The sequence below is a fragment of the Spermophilus citellus genome, assembly GCF_964194105.1.
Source record: "Spermophilus citellus genome assembly, chromosome: 15".
Taxonomy (NCBI): Eukaryota; Metazoa; Chordata; class Mammalia; order Rodentia; family Sciuridae; genus Spermophilus; species Spermophilus citellus.
The window spans coordinates 71810780-71825919 of NC_138195.1; the positions used below are offsets into that span (position 1 = coordinate 71810780).

At 45.1% G+C, this 15140-nt stretch overlaps 1 protein-coding gene across 8 annotated transcripts in view; it reads left to right on the top strand.

Annotated features, from left to right (window-relative positions):
- Positions 1 to 14002, top strand: part of GBF1 (golgi brefeldin A resistant guanine nucleotide exchange factor 1) — a 127349-nt gene extending 113347 nt beyond the window's left edge. For 5 of the 8 annotated variants that reach the window (XM_081268335.1, XM_081268337.1, XM_081268338.1 and 2 more), the window contains 21 exons: positions 103 to 228; positions 485 to 567; positions 1614 to 1850; positions 2103 to 2196; positions 2805 to 2981; positions 3288 to 3352; positions 3437 to 3560; positions 3771 to 3842; positions 3991 to 4085; positions 4311 to 4464; positions 8478 to 8703; positions 9205 to 9365; positions 9504 to 9750; positions 9860 to 10065; positions 10998 to 11148; positions 11250 to 11380; positions 11576 to 11677; positions 11945 to 12058; positions 12190 to 12370; positions 12512 to 12640; positions 13139 to 14002. In XM_081268335.1, coding sequence (XP_081124461.1) covers positions 103 to 228; positions 485 to 567; positions 1614 to 1850; positions 2103 to 2196; positions 2805 to 2981; positions 3288 to 3352; positions 3437 to 3560; positions 3771 to 3842; positions 3991 to 4085; positions 4311 to 4464; positions 8478 to 8703; positions 9205 to 9365; positions 9504 to 9750; positions 9860 to 10065; positions 10998 to 11148; positions 11250 to 11380; positions 11576 to 11677; positions 11945 to 12058; positions 12190 to 12370; positions 12512 to 12640; positions 13139 to 13419 — 3156 coding nt within the window. In that variant the 3' untranslated portion in view covers positions 13420 to 14002. The other 3 variants (XM_081268336.1, XM_081268339.1, XM_081268342.1) reach the window with 2 other exon arrangements.
- The last annotated feature ends 1138 nt before the right edge of the window (positions 14003 to 15140 follow it).

A 15140-nucleotide genomic window follows, 5' to 3' on the forward strand; every position in this document is an offset into this window, starting at 1 on the left:
GGCCACTTACTGGGTGGTACCAGAACTGACCAGTGGGTTAGTAGTGAAGGTTTAATGGGCCAGAGAAGGGAATTGACACAAGCGGGGTCTTTGCTTTTTCAGAATTGTAATGGCTCCCCATTTGCCAATAGCGATGCCTGCTTTGCCCTGGCCTATTCTGTCATCATGCTTAACACAGACCAGCATAACCACAATGTTCGCAAACAGAATGCACCCATGACCCTGGAGGTAAGGTCAGGAAATAGAAGATCTGTCACAGCTTTGGATATAACAGGAAGGACATGTAATTTCCAGTGAGCATGGTAGATAGGGTTCTATCCATGAGAATCAGGGAAGGCTGGCCAATCAAGAAGAGAAACTGGGTGGGGAGGTGGGTTCTTTCACTTAAAATTTCCTAAGTCCTATTTATCACAGACCCAGGAGTTCCTTGGGTGGGGCTTCAGCACTTGCACAAGTGGGGAAAAGCTTACTGGCCTATCTCTAGGAGTTTCGCAAAAACCTAAAAGGTGTGAATGGAGGCAAGGACTTTGAGCAAGACATCCTGGAGGACATGTACCATGCCATCAAGTGAGTATATATGTAGACTAGGGTAGCATCTCTGTTAAAGAAAACACATTGCTTCCTTTCCCATTTTTTTAGAATGGTATCAGACTGTAGTGACTCATATGTCCTGGGATTTGAGCTGGGCAGTCCAACTCTCTGATAACTCATTTCCTTCTTGAAGAAGACTAAACAACATTGGGACTATAGTACTCTAAGCAAGGGTTCAAACTGTTCCTCTGCCCCCCCACCCCACCCCTTTTTTTCGCTACTAGGGATTGAACTCAGGGGTGTTTTACCTCTGATCTACATCCCCATCCTTTTCAATGTATTATTTATTTATTTCCTTTGGTATTGGGAATTATACTGTGGGCCACTTTACCACTGAGCTACATCCCCAGCACTTTTTTTGTTTTTGTTTTTTTATTTTGAGAAAGAATCTCACTTAGTTGCTCAGGCTGGCCTTGAATTTACAATCCTCCTACCTCAGCATCGAAAATCTTTGTTTTGAATGCAGTGCTAAGGTTCATATTCAGGGCCTCATGCAAGTTAAACATGTGCTCTACCACTGAGCTATATCCCCAGCTCAAACTGCCCCTCTTAAGTGGGATATCATAGCCCCATTTCCTGAACCTAAAGCAGTTGGATTTTCCCATTTAGCTCACAAGGTACATTCATTCTCTGATAAGTAGAGAATTCGAGATGGGCACTGGAGGGTGATGCTTGGGTCAGAGATTAGAGTCTCTAGGAAAATTAGTTCTTTACTGTAAATCAGAAAAGTAGGGCTGGGGATATGGCTCAAGTGGTAGCGTGCTTGCCTGGCATGCGTGCGGCCCGGGTTTGATCCTCAGCACCACATACAAACAAAGATGTTGTGTCTGCCGAAAACTAAAAAATAAATAGTAAAAAATTAAAAAAAAAAAGTAGAGAGAATCATTTATCCTCTCACAAAAAGAATATGAGATCTTATACAGAACTGAATGCCCCCACTTAAAGACAGACCCTTGTCCTAGTTTAGAACAAGTCAGGTTCACAGAAGTGCCCTTACTACTCCTTCCCTTATCTCCTGACAGGAATGAGGAAATTGTGATGCCAGAGGAGCAGACCGGCTTAGTTAGAGAGAACTATGTGTGGAATGTGCTGCTTCATCGAGGTGCCACCCCAGAGGGCATATTCCTAAGAGTGCCTCCTGGTAGCTATGACCTTGACCTCTTCACTATGACCTGGGGCCCCACTATTGCTGCTCTCTCTTATGTCTTTGACAAAAGCCTGGAAGAGACAATCATCCAGAAAGCCATCTCAGGCTTCAGGTAACCCAGCTTTGGCCTTTGTCTTCACCTCCTCCTACCTCTCCAAACAAACATGGTAGCCTCCATGCCCCTTTGACTCCTGCTCTTACTTTCTTTAGAATGAGGTTCCTCCTGGGTTTATGGAGTCAGGCTGAGGCTTAGGAAAACTGAGTCTTAAACAGACTCAAGTGAAAAGTTTTTTCTGGGACTGATTGGGGAGGGGCTGCCTACTCTTCCAATGACTCTGTTTCTGGGATGGGGGTGACATTACAGGAAATGTGCCATGATCTCCGCCCACTATGGCCTCAGTGATGTGTTTGACAATCTCATCATCTCCCTCTGCAAATTCACAGCTCTCAGCAATGAGGTGAGTAGGGGCAGAGACTGTACTTGGATTTTCAAGGAGGACCTTTAAGCCATGGGACTATCCTTTTTGCTTATTTGCACCCATCCCTCAACTACATCAGAATTGAGACCATTTCTGTTTTGCTTATTCTAGAATAAGAATAGTGATGGGCTGGGGATGTGGCTCAAGCGGTAGCGCACTCACCTGGCATGCGTGGGGCGTTGGGTTCAATCCTCAGCACCACATATAAAATAAAATAAAAATGTTGTGACCACCGAAAAACTAAAAAATAAATATTAAAAAATTCTCTCTCTTAAAAAAAAAATAGTGTTACTTCAGACTGGGACAGTGGCTCAGTGGTAGCACACTTGCCTTGCATGTGTGAGGCACCATGTATAAATAAATAAAAGATCTATCAACAAACTAAGGGAAAAAATATTTTAAAAAAAAGAATAGTGTTACCTCATGTAATAGGATGGAAGTGGAGATGCAAAAGTGATTCCAGGTTAGCCATTACCACCTGGATTATAGGGGATGGAAGCAGAAGGACCTTAAGAACCACAGGCCTAAGAGAACCTCCTTTTGAGACATTAGCCAGGCCCTACGCCTCTTCTCATCCTCTTTTTCAGTCTATTGAGAACCTGCCCAGTGTATTTGGAAGCAACCCTAAAGCTCATATTGCTGCCAAGACAGTATTCCATTTGGCCCATCGTCATGGTGATATCCTGCGGGAGGGATGGAAGAATATCATGGAGGCCATGCTGCAGCTCTTTCGAGCCCAACTGTTACCCAAGGCTATGGTGGAGGTAATTCTTGGTAGACTAGTCAACAACAACAAAGAGCCTCAGCATTCTATATTGTATCAAACTGGTTGAGGGTAGCATTGGGCCTGATACCTGCCAAAGCTCCTTAGGAACACCTCAAATGTAATAACACACATCTTGGGGGTAGCAATAAAGGAAGACTGGTGGAAGCCATTGCCAGTCACCACTTGGAAGGGTACAATAGTGTGGGGGCAGAGGGCTACAGGAAGAAAGCTAGAGAACTTTACTTGGAGGGCAAGAAATGTAAAGACCATATGGAAAGAAATTATTCTTGACCTGCTTTCCCAGGTAGAAGATTTTGTGGATCCCAATGGCAAGATCTCTTTACAGAGGGAGGAGACACCATCAAACCGGTAAGAGCAGACCAGAGGTTGAGAACTTACAGAGGGAGGATCAGAACTTTGGGACTTACCAGGACATGTACCCTTCTCCTATAGAGGAGAGTCAACAGTACTGAGCTTCGTGAGCTGGCTGACATTGAGTGGTCCTGAGCAGTCAAGCATGCGGGGCCCATCCACTGAGAACCAAGAAGCCAAGAGAGTTGCCTTAGACTGTATCAAGGTACCTTCCTGCCTCTCCCTTGTGAGAAAGCCTAGACTCTTCCCTCCTGGACAGATGTGGTCCTATGAATGGAAGAATAGAAACATTCAGGGTCCCTTATGTTCTCTTTAGAGACCAGTGTGATTCTACCCTGTCTTCCTGTCTCTTAGAGACATTTTCTTTCCTTCAGCCCTTTGTCACAGACCTCGCTCTCTCTTGCATTCCCTCTAGCAATGTGACCCAGAAAAGATGATCACAGAAAGCAAGTTTCTCCAGCTGGAATCACTGCAGGAGCTCATGAAGGTAAGGATGAAAAAAGGAAAGAGATAGAAGAACTTTCTGGGTCTGGGAGGGGTGACAGGTCAGTGGTGTGTGCTTTAGTTTCTGTTGGGAGAGAGCCAGTGGCTGCCTTCTCCTCCAAGCCTTCTTTCCTACTGCTGTTCCTCTCCAGGCTCTGGTCTCAGTGACACCAGATGAAGAGACATATGATGAAGAAGATGCTGCTTTCTGTCTAGAGATGCTGCTAAGGATTGTGTTAGAGAACAGGTAGGGGAAAACAGGTGAGGGAAGTCTTTAGGCAGACCCTTGGCTCATGGGATAGAAGCCATCTTGCTTGGTGGGCTCTGGGGACAATAAACAGTAGGGGGGAAGTTTGCTCACTACAGCTGTCTGCTTAGGATATAGGACCAATGAGCCATGAAAGGCCTATGAAACTTATTGTCCAATGGCCCCTCCAACTGAGATGATCCTCATTCCTTATGTTCTCTGTAGGGACCGAGTAGGCTGTGTTTGGCAGACTGTTAGAGACCATCTATACCACCTCTGTGTCCAGGCCCAAGATTTCTGCTTCCTTGTGGAGCGGGCAGTGGTTGGGCTGCTGCGCCTGGCCATTCGGCTGTTACGGAGAGAAGAGATCAGTGGGCAGGTAAATAATACATTCGGGAGGGGTGAGTAGTTATGCAAGGGACGGAAGCCACGGTGTCAGTTTTGAATACGACCTAAGACAGAGTGTACTAATTAAAAGGCTGGTGCAATCTAACAAGTAGTATTAGAAGTGAGCCTGGAACGGCCTTTGGCATGAAGCTAATGCCCTGTACCTCTGAGTCTTTGCAGAATTGGACTCCTGCTGCTTTGTAGCATTCTGAGCCCTATATCTGGTTTTCTGACCTTCCTGAGATCTCTTGGCTGAACTACAAAAAAAAAGCATAGAACTAATTTGTGAGTTTAGTAATACACAAAAATTAATTATATTTCTACAGGAACATAATAAAAGCTGAAATTTAAAATGTAATACCTTTTATAAGTGCTCTAAATAATGTGAAATACTTAGATATATACCTAATAAAATATGTATAGGATTTGTATCATGTAAATTACAAAATGCTAATCAAAGAAGACCTAAATAAATGAAGAGGCCATACCATGTTCATGGATTAGAAGATTCAACATACTGAAGATATAAGTTCTTCCCAAATCAATCTAGTTCGATGCAGCTCCTATAAAAATCCCAGGAGGGTTTTTTTGTAGATATAGACAAGCTTATCTAAAATTTAGATGGAAAGGCCCTAGAATAGCTATTTAGGCAAAGAATAAAATGAAAGGAATCATTCTTATCTGATACTATGAATTTATTCTATGGCTATGATAGTCAAGAATGTGTAATATGGTGGAGGAATAGATACACCGATCAATGGAACAGAATAGAAAACCCAGAAACAGACAAATATGTTCAACTGATTTGCTTACCAAGGTGTAACAATTCAGTGGAGGAAGGATACTGAAGGGAGGGATTGAAATCCATGGGAGGGGAAAAAAACAAATAAACCCAACCTCATACTTTGCAGAAAAGTTAACTAAAATAGATCATAGACTTAAATGCATCATGTAAAACTATAAAAGCTTTTAAAACATAAGAGAAAATCTTTAGGATCTACACTAAAGAGATTTTATACTTGACACTAGAAGCACAATCCATAAGAGGAAAAACTGGTAATTGAACTTCATCAATATTAAAAACTTGCTGGGGTTGTGGCTCAGTGGCAGAGCACTTGCCTTACACATGTGAGACATTGGGTTCGATCCTCGGCATCACATCAAAATAAATAAACAAAGAATTTGTGTCCATGTGTAACTAAAAAAAAAAAATACTTAAAAAAATTAAAAACTTTGGGCTGGGGATGTGGCTCAAGTGGTAGCGTGCTCGCCTAGGCATGCGTGCGGCCCAGGTTCGATCCTCAGCACCACATACAAAGATGTTGTGTCCACCGAGAACTGAAAAATAAATATTAAGATATTCTCTCTCTCTCTCTCTCTCTCTCTCTTTTTAAAATAAATATTAAAAATTCTCTCAAAAAAAATATGTTTAAAAAAAAATTAAAAACTTTTGCCCTATGAGAGCCTGTGTGAAGAGCCTCAGTGGTAGAGCGCTTGCCTAGCATGGGCGGGACCTAGGTTCGATCCTCAGCACCCTCTAAGTGGTAGGTCACTTTCCTAGTGTGTGAGAGGCACTGGGTTTGATACTCGGCACCACATATAAATAAATGAATAAAATAAAGGTCCATCAACAATCTAAAAAAATTTTTAAGTGAATAAATAAATAAAATGATTGGAAAAAAAAGATTGTATATCTTAAAAAAAAAAAAAGGCTAGTATCTGAAACATAAAATCCAAAACATAAGAGTGACAAAACAATCCAATCAGAAAATGGGCTAAAGATAGGACCAGTCATTTCACTGAAGAAGTGCAATTAAAACCATAATAAGATATAACTACATACTTATCAGAACAGTTGAAGTAAAAAAAAAAAAAAGTAACAAGACCAAATGCTTGCAAGAATGCAGAGGAACTGGATAATTCATACATTGCTGGTGGAGATGTGAAATAGTGTAGCTAATCTGTTGATAGTTTCTTATAAAACCAAATGTGGGGCTGGGGTTGTGGCTTAGTGGCAGAGTGCTTGTCTCACACATATGAGGCACTGGATTCAATCCTCAATACCACATAAAAATAAATAAACAAAATAGAGATATTGTGTCCATGTATAACTAAAAAAATATTAAAAAAAGAACAACAGACCATTCCTGAGATGAATATGGTGCAAAACAATATATGATTAAAATTGTCAGATGTTCTAAAAAAAAAAAAAAAGAAAAATGCAGTTACCATATAACCCAGCAATTGCACTCTTGAGCATTTATCCCAGAAAAATGAAGCTTATTTTATCATAAAAACATGTACATGAATGTTCATGAAAGTTTTATTTTTATTACCCAAAAACTGGAATCAGCCTAGGTGATTTTCAATAAATAAACTGTTATACACACACATAGTGTGGCATACTGTTAAGCAGTTTAAGCAACAGACTGTTGACTAATGCATGTAATAACTTGGAAGAATCTCCAGAGAATTATACCGAGTGAAAAGCCCAGCTCAAAAGTTTATATACTTCGGCTGGGGTTGTAGCTCAGTGGTAGAGCACTTAGCATGTGTGAGGCCCTGGGTTCGATACTCAGCACCACATAAAACTAAATAAACAAAATAAAGATATTGTGTCCATCTACAACTAAAAATATTTTTTAAAAAGGTTATATACTAAGTATGTAATCTAAGGCTCCATCTCAGAGTTTGATTCATTCATAACATTTTCCTTCTTTTTGGGTTTATCTTTTTTTTTTTTTAAGAGAGAGTGAGAGAGAGAGAGAATTTTTTAATATTTATTTTTTAGTTTTCGGAGGACACAACATCTTTGTATGTGGTGCTGAGGATCGAACCCGGGCCGCATGCATGCCAGGCGAGCGCGCTACCACTTGAGCCACATCCCCAGCCCTTTGGGTTTATCTTAAGAAAACAATTTGGGGCTGGGATTGTGGCTCAGTGGTAGAGCGCTTGCCTAGCATGGGCGGGACCTGGGTTCGCTCCTCGGCACCACATAAAAATAAAGGCACTGTGTTGTGTCCATCTACACCTAAAAAAATTAATATTAAAAAAAGAAGAAAACAATTTGTCTCTATGAACTGTAAGTATTCCTTAAATGTGCCAAATTGCCTGGGTTAATTTTTTTAATTTGGTAGTAGGTTTAGTCAACACTGAATTATAGCATAGGAAAATGTATATATGGATTTTTAGTTATAAGGATCTTTAATAAAATGATAATGTAAGAAACTTTAAAAAAAAAAAAAAAGGGTTATATACTAACCAGCTATGTGGCGCACATCTGTAATCCCAGAGATTCAGGAGGCCGAGGCAAGAGGATAGAAATTTCAAAGCCAACCTCAGCAACTTAGTGAGACTCTGTCTTATAATAAAAAATAGAAAGGGCTGGGGATGTAGCTCAGTGGTAAAGTGTCCCTGTGTTCAATCCCCAGTACAAAAAAAAAAAAAGTTATATACCATATAATTTCATTTATATAACTTTTGGACTTAGAGAATTTTAGAAGTTGGATACAGATTGCTAGGAGATAAGAATGAGGAAGGAAAAAAGAGGAGACGTATAAAAGTACTGCATGAGGGATCTCATGGTATAGAAACTATTCAGTATAGCTTAACTTGTGGTGGATACACAAAACTATACAGGTGGTCTGTGGGTTCCCTGGCGCTGAGATAGGAGGACTACGAGTTCAAGACCAGCCTCAGCAATTTAGCAAGGGCCTAAGCAATTAGTGAGATCCTGTCTCAAAAAGGGTTGTGGATATGGTTCAGGCAAACCCAGGATTGCCCCTGGGTTCAATCCTCAGTGCAGATGGCAAAATTATGTAGAATTTGATGCTCACACACATACATATGAATACAAGAAAACTAGGGAAATACAAATAAGACCAGCAGCAGTGCCTTAAGCTGGGTCCCAGCTAATCTCATTGGCCTAAACAGGCTGATGGGGAATGAAACTAAACAGGAAGCAATGTGCCCCCTCCCATTTCATGCTCCTAACCCTCATCCCAGGTGCTGCTCTCCCTGCGCATCTTGCTACTGATGAAGCCCAGTGTGCTATCCAGAGTCAGTCACCAGGTTGCATACGGACTCCATGAACTTCTTAAGACCAATGCAGCCAACATCCACTCCAGTGATGACTGGGCCACCCTCTTTACACTGCTCGAATGCATCGGCTCAGGGGTGAAGCCTCCAGCAGCTCTGCAGGCCACAGCCAGTACTGATGCACCTGATGCTGGTAAGCCTTTTCCCACAGAAATACTCCCTGATGGATAAACAGCTATGGCCCCAGGAGTTTGGATAGGAAAACAAAACAAGTTATTGCCATTCAGCCAATCAAACATGCCTGGCTTTCTGCCATCTGCTTCAAGAATTTCCAGTGCCCACTTACCAGTACCAACAAATTGAATCATATGGAGGCAAGGAGGTAAGGCAAAAGGCTAAGTAGCAGGCTGCTTATTGTCCTGAGGACCATTTTCCCAGAAATTGTTCTCACTACCATCCCCTTTCCCTGACAGCTATTACTAGATATCATAGAAGCCCAAATTAGCCCATTTCCCCAATTTGGTCAAGAGAGAAGTTGTCCAGGCTTCAGCCCTCTGTTGACATGGCTGAAAATGAGCCAGGCCAGAGAGAGGGAAGGCCAGGCCTCAATACCTTTCTTCTGAGAGCCTAAATTATCCTTTGTCCCAGTGTCCCATCTCCACCTTGACTCTGCTCTTTTCTCTGCCTGGCTTAGGGGCCCAGTCAGACAGTGAGCTCCCATCCTATCATCAAAATGATGTGAGCCTGGACCGAGGGTACACTTCTGACTCAGAGGTCTACACAGACCATGGCAGACCTGGCAAAATACATCGATCAGCCACAGATGCTGATGTAGTCAACAGCGGTTGGTTGGTGGTAAGTGAAGAGGGTATGTGCAGCGGATGAGTCTTCCCTCCTGGTTCTGTGAGAAAGATTCCTGGTCCTCTGAGAGGGCATCTAGAGGTGAATAGGGTTCAAGCCTGGTCCCCATCTTGTATCCTATGTACTTTACAGGTGGGAAAGGATGACATTGATAACTCCAAGCCAGGACCAGGGCCCAGCCGGCCAGGCCCTTCACCCCTGGTCAATCAGTATAGTCTAACAGTAGGTCTGGACCTGGGGCCACATGACACTAAGTCTCTGCTTAAGTGTGTGGAATCACTGTCCTTCATTGTACGTGACGCTGCCCACATTACCCCTGACAACTTTGAGCTGTGCGTCAAGACTCTCCGTATCTTTGTGGAGGCCAGTCTGAATGGAGGTAGGTCACCTGGTGAAGGGGCAGTGGGGATTGGCCATGCAAATATACAGGGGAAAAGGGCAGGGAATCTCTGACTATGGAAATGTGACCTGGGTCTGGCTCTGCTCAGGGTGCAAGTCCCAGGAGAAACGTAGCAAGAGTCATAAATATGACAGCAAGGGGAACCGCTTCAAGAAGAAATCTAAGGAGGGTTCAATGCTTCGGCGACCTAGAACCTCCAGCCAACACACTACTCGGGGTGGGCACAGTGATGATGACGAGGATGAAGGCGTGCCTGCCAGCTACCACACTGTGTCTTTACAGGTCAGTCAGGACGTAAGTATGGCACCCTTTACTTCCTCTCCTCCCCTGCCCCTGAGACTGGGAGACAGGGTGGGGCTGGGGAAAGCCAGAGCTGAGAGGGGAAGGGTCTGTGTATCCTGCCCAGGCCCTCAATTACCACCTCCACAATATTCCCCTCATCCAACACCCCCTGTATGCCTTTGCTTGCTTAAAATTAATTTTAAATTAAGGTTTACTTATTTTTTGAATAGGTAATATATGCACATGGTACAAAGTTCAAAAGGTATAAAAGGGTAAACTGATAAAAGTAAGTTGCCATTCCATTCCTGTCCCTAGCCACCAAGTTCCTCTCACTAAAGGCAACCATTGTGCCAGTTTCTTGTCTGTTCTTCCAGAGTTATTCTGTGTCTATTCAAGGCATGTAAAATTGATCTTACGAGTTGACTTTATATCTCTGAATAAATGAAGAAACAATGCCTTAGACAGAATAACTTTAGAAAGTGATGAAAATATTCCAGGACTGCCAAAAAGAAAACAGAAAAGAGTGATGAAAATAAAAAGTATTAAATTTGGCCACTCACTCTTGCCCAGTGAAAGCCTCTGAGCCAGAGGTTTGCTTTATTTTTAAAATGAGATTAACAAAAACAAGGCTTTCTGAGTCATTGGAAAGTATTGTAAAATAGAATTGAAACAAAAATACCTTTCTTGCTGTGAATCTGTGTGCTAAATCTTAGTCTGCACATCTCCTAAAGCCTGTTCTACCCTGAGCAACTTCTGACTAAGAAACAATGAAGACTGGAGCAACCAGCCCATCAAGTTGAGGCAAAGGGAGTAGCAAAAAGGGTTAGAGTGTGGCATAACTAATGCTAGGGGCCCCTTGAGGACTCAGTCAGGGACAGGGGTTGGGAAAGGGGGTCCCACCAGACCTAACCCCACTCATATCCTGCCCTCTCCTGTGATCCCAGTTGCTAGACCTGATGCACACTCTGCACACACGGGCAGCCTCTATCTACAGCTCATGGGCAGAAGAGCAGCGCCACCTGGAGACAGGTGGCCGGAAGATCGAAGCTGATTCAAGGACCCTCTGGGCCCACTGCTGGTGCCCCTTACTTCAGGGTAATCTGGGGGAGCAGGCAGGGTAGGGCAGAGATGGTGCTGGAGCTTGGGGAGCACAATACCGACTGCCTGAAGGATCCTGACCCTGTTCTTGCTCTCAGGCATTGCCTGCCTGTGCTGTGATGCCCGGCGCCAGGTGCGGATGCAGGCACTAACCTATCTACAGCGAGCACTACTGGTACATGACCTGCAAAAGCTAGATGCCCTGGAATGGGAATCCTGTTTTAATAAGGTAAGGACTTCATACTGGTCTTAAAATTCAAATTGTAGGGCAAGAAGAACTAGGTAACCTGAAGAGCCCCGTGATCTATACTCAGACTCTTTCGTACCTTCTTTGCTGTTCTGTGCCCGTCACACAGCACTGGTTTCCTTTGAGCAGAGCTTCCAACTGATCTGGCTATGGTGACATCAGATATTTACTCTCCAGGTACTGTTTCCACTACTGACCAAGCTCTTGGAGAACATCAGCCCAGCAGATGTGGGTGGGATGGAGGAGACCCGGATGAGGGCTTCCACGCTGCTTTCAAAGGTATGGCTCACCACCCAATACCTCCTACTCTCCCCACACTTACATTTTTCCAAGGGGGGAAGCCAGAGCTTTTGGTAGGACTTGGTGCTCAGGAGCCCCAGAATGGAGATTCAGAAGGACCCAGGGACTCAGGAGAATTCTGAATTTCACAGCAATGTCTAATCTAAGATTCCCATGCAAGATGGGGCAGGTCTGCCTCCCAGCCTTGGAGATGGGTGCAGAGGGTTCCTACACTACCCTTGGCTAAAAGGGGCTGGTGGACCATAGGTCTTCCTGCAGCATCTATCTCCACTGCTGTCACTCTCCACCTTTGCGGCCCTCTGGCTCACCATCCTAGACTTCATGGACAAGTACATGCATGCAGGCTCCAGTGATTTACTGGTAAGTTCTACCTCAGCTCAAGTCCATTGCCCACTTCCTCTCCCACCTCCTGGGAAGTCTTGCTATCTCCTCCTTGGAAGCTGCCTTCCCATGCCTCTTTCCTGTTCTCATGATCCTGCTGCTGCCTGCAGTCAGAGGCCATCCCTGAATCTCTAAAGAACATGCTCCTGGTGATGGACACAGCAGAGATTTTCCACAGTGCAGATACACGAGGAGGTAGTCCCTCTGCCCTCTGGGAGATCACCTGGGAGCGCATTGACTGCTTTCTGCCACACCTACGTGATGAGCTCTTCAAGCAGACTGTCATTCAAGGTAGGGGCCCCAGCCCAGTTTTACAAAAGAGTCCCCAAAGCTAAATTCATTCTCTGTGTCCTGAGAAGACTGATAGGTAGCCAGGCCTCTGCTAGAAGGAAAACACTAAGAGTGGCCGTCTGTGTTCTCTGCCTACCCTAGATCCCATGCCCACAGAGCCTCATGGCCCAAAATCTCTGGCCTCAGCCCACCTGACTCCTGCTGCTGGTGACCCCAGAACACCTGGACACCCACCTCCCCCAGAAATACCCTCAGAGCTTGGGGCCTGTGGTGAGTCCCTCTGGGCTAGTGTATCGGTTTGACAGGAAGCAAGAGGCCAAAGAGGAGGCCCAGGATAGCTTGGGGTTGCTGCTAAGCACTGAGTGGGAGCCAGAGGAAGGAGACAACCCAAGAATCCGGTTTACCTGCTCTTGCTCTGAGAAATGGCAGGACCAAATAATCTGTGCTGAGATAGTCTGCCTGTTTCAGATAGTTAGGTTTGGAGAAGAGGGCTATGTCAGTGGGTTGGAATAAATATGCAAAGGCTGCCTTTCAGGGATTCTAGTAAAGATCAGACCAAAATTAACCTTATGAGAACTTCAGCAAAGGAGATGAAGGGTAGAAGTAAGGTAGCCAAACATTGAAATGAGTTTTTAGGGGAGACTTCTAACTTTTTAGACTGCAAGGAAATTTGAAGGAAACCAGCTGGTTTGGTAAGCCAGCTGAAGAGTATGAGAATTGCCCCTTGCCAATAAGAGTCTGATTGCAGCCATCTTGCTTTCTTTTTAGACTTGGAGAAGCCAGAGGGCCCCCGAGCCACCAACAGCAGCTCCCCTGGATCACCGGTGTCCTCTAGTCCCAGCAGGCTTAGCCCTACCCCAGATGGGCCTCCCCCTCTGGCTCAGCCCCCACTGATCTTGCAGCCCTTGGCTTCCCCACTGCAGGTGGGCGTGCCACCCATGACTCTGCCTATTATCCTTAACCCTGCACTCATAGAGGCCACCTCTCCAGTTCCTCTCCTGGCTACACCCCGCCCTACAGACCCCATACCCACCTCCGAGGTCAACTAAATAGAGCAGGTCCCTCAGAGATCAGGACTATATATCCCACCAGACTATTCCAACCCTGCTTCCACCTGTCTCAGGGCCATAAACTTTTCAGGCCCAATCCGAGCTGCCATCGCTGCCACTTGGATGGGGAAGTGAACTTTTATAGCCCTTGCTGGGACCCACTTCAGACTACAGGACCTTCTTCCTCTTTTGCTCTCCATTCCTGAGGGTCCAACCTGAGAGTACACTCAGGTACCACCTGTAGTCTCTGTCTCCAGCCTGGCAGCTCTGAGTAGGCACTGCTGTGTCAACCCTGCAGTGCCCACCATGTGCCCCTCCTGCCCAGGTCAGCCATTGAGAGCCAAGCCCAACCACTCTGCACTTTGTTTCCCTCTCCCAGCCCATTCCCATCAGCCCTGGACCACCTCTTCCAATTCTTCCTCTTTTATTAATTGGTGGATCAGTTTGGAGAGTCGATTGGTACCATGGTGGGTGGGCAGGTGGGGTTGGATGAGAGGACTGCCCACAGGAGCATGTACATATGAAAAAACAATGACAACAATGGACTTTTTATGATGTAATAAATGTCTTAGTACCAACACCACTGCCTTTCCCTCTGGTTTCCTTCTTGAACTTGTGAGTCAGGACACCTTGTTATTGTGATGTACAGGGCTTGGGCCTTGGTGGACAGAGGTAAAGTGAGGCTGAGCCTACCAATAATCTGGCCCTCAAACATCAGTCAGATGCCAAGACTGGGGTCAGGATTCCTTCACCACTGTTGCTGCCCCCCCCCACTGCCATATTATTGTGCTCTTAGTAGAGAGATGCCAGAGCAGTTCCATATCTACTCGAAGAGACACCTGAGATAGCCAGCAATGGAAGGTTAATCAGAGCTGAGCTATAATTTTTCAGAAGTCTTCCTTAGATGGGCCCTACCCAAGAACAGGAAGGAGCAGAAGGAACTTAAGAGGTAGAGGGGTGTCTTGCCTGCAGCTGCAGTCATTCATTCTGACCCCAAACTGAAAAGGGACAATTTTTGCCTGCCCCACAGCCTCTATCCAGCCCAGTCAGTGCAGCATGACAGGAGTGCCCCTGCACTTCTTGCCCTTTGCATAGCAGTAAGACAGACAGGAGTGTGCATGGGCCAGGCAATGTGGCTGTGCTCGCCAAGGCACTAGGGTGAAGCAGCTACATCATTTTGGTTTTCTGCAGAATGATGCCTGCCCCTTCTGGGGGTCACAGAGTGAGACAACTACCACTTGGATGGGGAAATGAACTTTTATAGCCCTTGCTGGGACCCACTTCAGACTGTGGGACCTTCTTCCCCTTCTGCTCTCCATTCCTGAGGGTCCAACCTGAGAGTACACTCAGGTATCACCTGTAGTCTCTGTCTCCAGCCTGGCAGCTCTGAGTAGGCACTGCTGTGTCAACCCTGCAGTGCCCACCATGGGAAAGTAATAGCATAGCTTGGAGGGAATACTGGTCTTAATGATGTCCAGAGAGTTGGGCACCGTAATCTCAGCACATGCCAGTAATCCCAGCAACTTGGGAGGCTGAAGCAAGAAGATCACAAGTTTGAACCAGCCTGGGCACTTGGCTAGATCCTATCTCAAAAGAGCAAGGGGTCACTCACACGTGACATTGGGGCCCACCTGGCTATATGGCCCTTCACTTGGGCTTCCCTTTGCTCAGCACTTTCACATTGACAGGAGTTTGGACCTCTTAAGTTCCTCACTTAAATG